This window comes from Colobus angolensis, unplaced genomic scaffold, assembly GCF_000951035.1.
Source record: "Colobus angolensis palliatus isolate OR3802 unplaced genomic scaffold, Cang.pa_1.0 Scaffold1, whole genome shotgun sequence".
Classification (NCBI taxonomy): Eukaryota; Metazoa; Chordata; class Mammalia; order Primates; family Cercopithecidae; genus Colobus; species Colobus angolensis.
Genome location: NW_012110918.1, coordinates 13,002,000 through 13,009,033, shown reverse-complemented (window position 1 = coordinate 13,009,033; position 7,034 = coordinate 13,002,000). Strand labels below are relative to the sequence as shown.

The window sequence follows — 7,034 nt, the reverse complement described above, 5'->3', positions numbered from 1 at the left end:
AAAAAAAAAAAAAAAAAAAAAAAGACACATCACCAAAAAAAACCAAAAAAACAAAAAAGATATATGGAAGACTAACAAACACACAAAAATATCTTCATCATTAGTCATTAGGAAAATGCCAATTTAAACCACAAGAAGACACCATTCCATGTCTGTTAAAATGGCTGAAATTTACAACACTGACCATCTCAAGCATTGATGAATTTGTTAAATAATTGAAAGCCTCCTACGTTGCTGGTAGGACGATAACATGGCATGACCACCTTTTTAAAAAAAGTTAAACACACTTCTACAGTATTAACCAGCCATTATATTCTTAGGCATTTACCCAGGAGAAATGAAAGCATATGTTTCTACAAAAAATTGTACACGAACCAAAAAGGCTAGTCAAGACTCCCTGAGTTGGTTTTGCAATTTATTCATGGGTTGCAACCTACGGATTGAAAAGTTCCACCCAAGCTCACCCAGATGACTCTCTGAGGGCCTGGAATGTTTCCTTCAGGGATGAGGGTGGGTTTGCCCTGGGCCTGAACCAGCTGCCTTTCCCTCCTTCTTGCTTCATTCCCTCGGTCCCTCACCCTCACTTCCTGGGACTACACTCTACTAGAATAGCACCTAAGCCTTAGCCTCAGGCTCCACTTTCTGGGGAATGCAGAATAAGACAGACCCGCTTAGCACAAAAATCACCCAACACCTTGCCCTGGGTCCCCAGCTCCTGCTCCCCATAAGGATGATAAATGATCTTCCATCTCCCCTCCCTCCTTCCTCCTCTGCTTCTCGGCCACCTGGTGCCCTGAACTCTGGAAGGCATCTCTCCCAGGATGCTGCTTTCATTTTTCTCTTCATCCAGCCACCTCTGACTTCCTTTGGTTACAAATACCAGAGCAAGGATGTCTTTTTTTGGAAGCAGCTTCTTTGAGGTCTCTAGCTGAACAGGATTGCCTCAGGCTATCACAGAAGTTCCAGCGCTAGAGATAAAACCTTTCTCTTTCCAGACTTCATAACCTCTCATTCTCTTGGGCCAGTTTCTTAATAGCATTTTCTGATAAAGGTAGATCCCATGTGTTCCACAACCCTCCGACTCTGCCCTCTTCTCCAGTGCCCAGTACCCACAGCTTCCCAGCCTTCCCTCCCTGCAGCTGTGGCAATCAGCATGGGGAGCCTCACCTCCCAGCGCCTCCCTCCACACCCCACAGTGACCTCTGACATCTCAGCAGAGGTCTTGGACCTTGATTCCTGCTTCCAAGCCTTCTCTCTGCCGTTCTCCAAGGCTTCACAATGCTGAACAGACTGTGCAGTCAGGGCCAAGCACCCCTGGCTCTGGACTTAGATTGATGTAGGCTGGAACATCAGCTCGGCGCTGACTAGCTATGGGTCACCTTCTAACCCACTGTGCCCTGGTGTCCTCATTTGTGGAGTGGGCAGGATCACACGCAGTACCTACCTCATGGTGTGAAGGTGAAATAAGAGATGCACATGAGCCCTCAGCACAATGCCTGGCACACAGCAAGCTCTCGGTGAACAGTAGCCTCTTGGGTGGATGCCACCCAGATGGTGAGATCCCCCTTCCGAGTCCTCCTTCTCTCCTCCTTCCTCAGTCATAGAACCCAGAACTGGGCTGGGCACATTGAGCTGAGCTCCCTGGAAATAAAGTCACCCAGCCTCCCCTGGAAGTGGGCATGGCCCTGTGGCCAAGATGGAGCTGATGAGCAGTGCGGGAAACGTGGTGTCCCCTCTGCTCCTTCCTTCTCCTTGCTGACTGGGATGCAGATGTAATGACTCGAATGCCTATAGTCATCTTGAACCATGAGACAAGGCCAGGGTGGAAACTCAACACGGCGGGTCAAGGTAACAAGACCCCCAGGAACGCCACACCAGCCCTCCCGACCTCTGGAATTTGCAAGTAGGAAAGGAAATATACTTCCATCTTGTTTAAATCATGATTATTTTGGGGTTTTCCTGGGACAGCTGGATCTAATACAGCTGTGAGAGTGATTAAATCCAACAATCATGTAACAGGCCTGATGTAGGGTGCAGGGGCTTCCCCTGATTGGTATCTTCATTATTGACCTTGACCTCATACCACCTGCCTGATGCAATAACCCATCACACGCTGGTCCCTCTCACTCCCAGGAGCTGCCCTGTGGCCATGCCAAGCAGGACCTTGACCTCCAGGGACCTGCCTCCCTGTCACAGAGGAGCCAGGAAAGATGGCTCCCAGGACCTTGCTGTCCCCATCACCCTCCTCCCCACCTTGGTCCATCCACAGGAACCACAAACCCCAGAGAGCCTGAGTCAGGGGAACATCACGAGGAGAGACCCCTGGAGCGGCTGCTGGAGAGGGGAAGGGAGGAGAGGGCAGAAGGGGCAGGCGGCAAGCGGTTTCCATACCTGGAGCTGCCTCGTGGCCAGGGGGAGCACAGGGAACAGAGAGAGAGACAGCAGGTTAGTGGTGACACAGACAACACCCCATGCAGGCAGCTCCTCTCTGGGGACCCCCAACCCTGAAGATGAGGTTCTAATCTCTAAGCTTCTCTTGCTTCTCTCTGCCTTTCATCCCACAGAACCCCCAAGTCTAGCCTGACCACCCCCCACCCACCGACGACGCCCTTTCTGGGCTTACATTGTCTATTGATCTGTTCCTTGGGAGGGTGGAAGATTTAGTCACAGTCCTCAATTAAGGAATCATTTATTACGAGAGTCCGGGGGACAAGCTGTCAGCTTCCAGACTGGGTGTCTTTAAATAGCAGTTAGGAACTTTTTGTCCTGAACTGTTCATGGGAGACATTTCCAGCATGCAGGGCTTGGGCGGGAGGTGGGCGCAGCATCCTGGAAGGAGGAGATGCGGGACCCAGGCGGGGGCCTGTGCCGGGCAGGCTGGTGCTTCCTGCGCACAGGGGCCGTGCTTACCTTCCAGATGCTCGCCTCCTTGCCGTACACCACAGCCATGTTGCTGGCCTTGCCGCCTTTGATGAGCTGCTTCTCCGTCTCGTTGAGCTCCTCGGACACGAAGCCCATGAAGGAGTTGTCGGGGGTGTGAGCTGCAGCCCGAGCATGCAAAAGGAATGGGGTAGCCAAACAACCAATGGCAGCCCCAGGCCTCCCTGGACTGCCCCGCCCTAGAGTTCCTCTTTTGGCAGGGGTGGGAAAGCGGGCGGGGCGTAGGAGTGCGGGTCCGGAGAGCCCTGGCCTGGGAACCCCCTTCCCAGAGACTGCCACAAAGCTCAGAGCAGAAGCAAACCTAGGCCTGGCATAGTGGCTCACGCCTATAATTCCAGCACTTTGGGAGGCCAAAGCGGGAGGATCCCTTGAGCCCAGGAGTTTGAAATCACCCTTGGCAAGGAAGTGAGACCCTGTCTCTATTTAAAAATAGAAAAATTAGCCAGGTATGGTGGCACGCGCCTTGTAGTCCCAGACACTGGAGAGGCTGAGGTGGGAGAATCGCTTGGGCCCACTAGTTCAAGGCTGCAGTGAGCTTTGATCGCACCACTGCACTCCAGCCCGGGCAATAGAGTGAGACCCTGTGCAAGAAGGAGAAAGAAGGAGAAGAGGACGAAGACAAAGACGGAGACGGAGACGGAGGAGGAGGAGGAGGGAAAAAGAAGGAGGAGGAGAAAGAAGAGGAGGAGGAGGAGGAGAAAAAGGAGGAGGAAGGGGAGGAGGAGGAAGGGGAGGAGGAGGAAGAAGAAGGAAGAAGCACCAGCAGCAGCAGCAGCAGCAGCCTAAGAGGTCATCAAGTCCCCCTGTTTGTTTTCAGATAAGGAAACTGAGGCTGAGGCCCCGGGTGACCCAGCAGGGACTCTGCCCTCCTCACAGTCCCCAGAGCACCAAGCTTCAGCTGCACCGCTGACTCATCTTTCCACCCGCCACCTGAGCCCATAGGCAGTGTCTGTCATCCCAGGTGGAACTTTCTCCACCTTCTCCATGATTGCACCCTGGCCTAGGTCATGTCAGCTCTCAGTGGGACCACCCTGACAGCTGCCTCCCCATTCCTGTGGCTGTCTTGGTAGAGTCTTTTCTCTGAAATGACACTCTTGAATCTAGGCCATATCAGGTTCCTCCTCTGCACAAAACCCCATATGCCAAAGTCCACCCGACAATCACCAGGCTCTGCCTGCATTCCCCTCCCACCGCACCTTTGACCATCCAGCCCACCCAGAGTCCTGCTGGATGCAACCCCTCTCCATACAGAACTGTGCTCACAGGCCGGTGAGAGGTCTCTCCTGACCCCGGTCACTCATTGTCCCCTTAACAGCTTTATTTTTCATCACAGCACTTACTGACCAGACATTAGACTATATATTTATTTGTTCATGTATAATTGTCAGAATAGGCCAGGTGTGGTGGCTCACGCCTGTAATCCCAGCACTTTGGGAGGCCGAGGCGGGTGGATCACCTGAGGTCAGGAGTTCAAGACCAGCCTGGCCAACATGGCAAAACCCCGGCTAAAAATATAAAAATTAGCCGGGTGTGGTGGCACATTCCTGTCATCCCAGCTACTCAGAAGGCTGAGGCACGAGAATCACTTGAACCTGGGACGTGGAGGTTTTAGTGAGCCGAGATCACGCCACTACACTCCTGCCTAGGCAACAGAGCAGACTCATCTCCAAAAACAATAATAATAATTGTTAAAATAGAAGCCCCTTGTGGGCAATGGTTCTGTTTTGTTCACTTCTGTGCCCCCAGCACCTGAAACTAGAGCCTGGGCTGGCTGAATGAATGCTGGACAAAGATGGATGAGACAGGGAGACAGCCTCCCATTCCCACCTCCAAGCATTGTCCCTGCTGCTGTCCCCTTGGCCTGCACTGCCCTCGTCCCTTTGTCTTGGATGAGGAAATTCTACTCAGCCTTCAGGGCCCCTCTCACACAACACCTCTTCCTGGAAGCCTTCTCACGGGTGGACTGTGCCTCCCTTTGTGGCCCCATCTGCGGCAGTTAGGTCTGTGTTAAAGCAGGGATCGCCCCGGGACTTCCTCGCGATTTGACTTATTTGTTCCCGGGAACCCACACACCAGGGCCAGGCAACATGTTTGATCTCGTGCTCCAATTCCATGGCCATGTGTGGAGCACAGTGACTGCTAAAGCTCTGTCCGCCAGGGAGGGGTTAAGAGGAACATGAGAGCTGCGAATCTGCAAGACACACAAGCACTGCTTTCTGCGCACTAGGATCCCGAATAAACCATTTATTGAATCCAATGATATTTAATCTACCTTCCTGCATGGAAGGGGCTATGGTGAGTGAGGAGTCTGGGAGCAGCCGCCCAGCCTTGATTTCCCACAACAGCCTCGATTCTAAATACCCTATTTCTTCATTTTGAATGCACATTCCCCACATTTTAATGTTTCTCCAATTGGGATGCATGTTTTAATCAAATGCGTAGATCTACTGTAGTATTTCCACCCACCCCTCCAGGCCCACAAGATGTAGTAATCGACATCTGGTACAGCTTAGAAGAGATGACGGTTTCCTGTGTAAGTGCCCCCAAAGCTCACAGATTCTTGGGCCTGAAAATCCAACTACAGAACCAACCAATCTCTCCTCTAGAGCTTCAGGAGGGTCAGGAGGAGCCCTGGAGGCCTGGAGTTCTTTCTGTGGGTGGTCAGAGTCAGGACAGCTCTCCGTCTGAGGAGGCTCTGTCCACGCCAGGCAAAGCAGCCCCTGACCGACCCTGTTTACCTGACCAGCACCCATCTTCCCCCTCCCCTCTGGCTCCTCCAAAGCTGCCACCCAGCCCTCTCTCCCGTTTCCACCACTCTCTAAAGCTGAAGAATCCTGCACTAAACTGCCTTCATTCCACCAGCTCCACCAGAAGGGACACATTTAGAACACGATTAGCTAAGCCAGTCGGAGGGGAACAGGGAAGTATTGCAACCAATTAAAATAACAGGGACCATTAAGCCAAGAGCTCCTGGGGGCAGAGCAAGGGTAAGGCCAGGAGAGGCAGCAGCTCCCCCAGTTAGCTCTCTGGGGAAATCAGTCAGCTAGATGGGAACAGGCCTGCTCCTGATTTCCTTCCTGGACTCTGAGCCATTAAAACTGGCCAGCCTCCCTCTTCCCTTTTGTCCCCACTTTCTTCGATTTATTCAATCAATTAATGTTCTCTGAGGACCTAGGTTGGCTCCAGAGAGATTAAGATAAACCAATTAGTGGCCCCTTTTTGAGTGGTTCATGATCTATCAGGGAAAAGCAATGTATAAGCAAATAACTCTAGCATACTTCAATATAGGCTTTAACAGAGTTAAGTTTAAGAATTATAAAAATAGAGGTAAAGAGGCAATACATTCTGCCTGGAGTAGATGAGGGGATCAGTGAAAGTGATGGTAAAAAGAGGAGACATTTGACTTGAGGTTTTGAAGGATGAGTAGGAGTTTGCCAGGTCTGGAAATCCACATCCAGTGGGCTCCACCCTGGGACAAGTCCTCATTTTCTCACTCACTGCAGGATATTGCAGAAGCCTCTTAACCCATTTCCGCTTCCCCCTCCTACCTGCTCCATCGTCTTTGGCCACCTGCAGTCCGACAGGATAATATGCCTCAATAAAGATGTTTCTCCAGCTAGGCACAGTGGCTCACACCTGTAATCCCAGCAGTTTGGGAGACTGAGGCAGGTGGATCACCTGAGCTCAGGAGTTCCAGACCAACCTGGGCAATAAGGTAAAACCCTCTCTCTACTAAAAATACAAAAATTAGCCGGACAAGGTGGCGTGTGCCTGTGGTCTCAGCTACTCCAAAGGCTATGCACAAGAATCGCTTGAACCCAGGAGGCAGAAGTTGCAGGGAGCCGAGATCGCACCATTGCACTCCAGCCTGAGTGACAGAGTAAGGCTCTGTCTCAGAGAGAGAAAAAAAAAAAGGCCAGGTGCGATGGCTCACGCCTGTAATCCCAGCACTTTGGGAGTCCGAGGCGGGCGGATCATGAGATCACGAAATTGAGATAACACAGTGAAACCCCATCTCTACTAAAAATACAAAAAATTAGCCAGGCGAGGTGGCGGGCACCTGTAGTCCCAGCTACTTGGGAGGCTGAGGCAGG

At 51.8% G+C, this 7,034-nt stretch overlaps 1 protein-coding gene across 3 annotated transcripts in view; it reads right to left on the bottom strand.

Annotated features, from left to right (window-relative positions):
* Positions 1-7,034, bottom strand: part of MGAT5B (mannosyl (alpha-1,6-)-glycoprotein beta-1,6-N-acetyl-glucosaminyltransferase, isozyme B) — a 102,784-nt gene that overhangs the window by 14,738 nt on the left and 81,012 nt on the right. For 2 of the 3 annotated variants that reach the window (XM_011952641.1, XM_011952505.1), the window contains one exon: positions 2,911-3,041. In XM_011952641.1, coding sequence (XP_011808031.1) covers positions 2,911-3,041 — 131 coding nt within the window. Of the gene's footprint in view, positions 1-2,391; positions 2,398-2,910; positions 3,042-7,034 lie in introns of all 3 variants that reach the window. The other variant, XM_011952573.1, reaches the window with a different exon arrangement.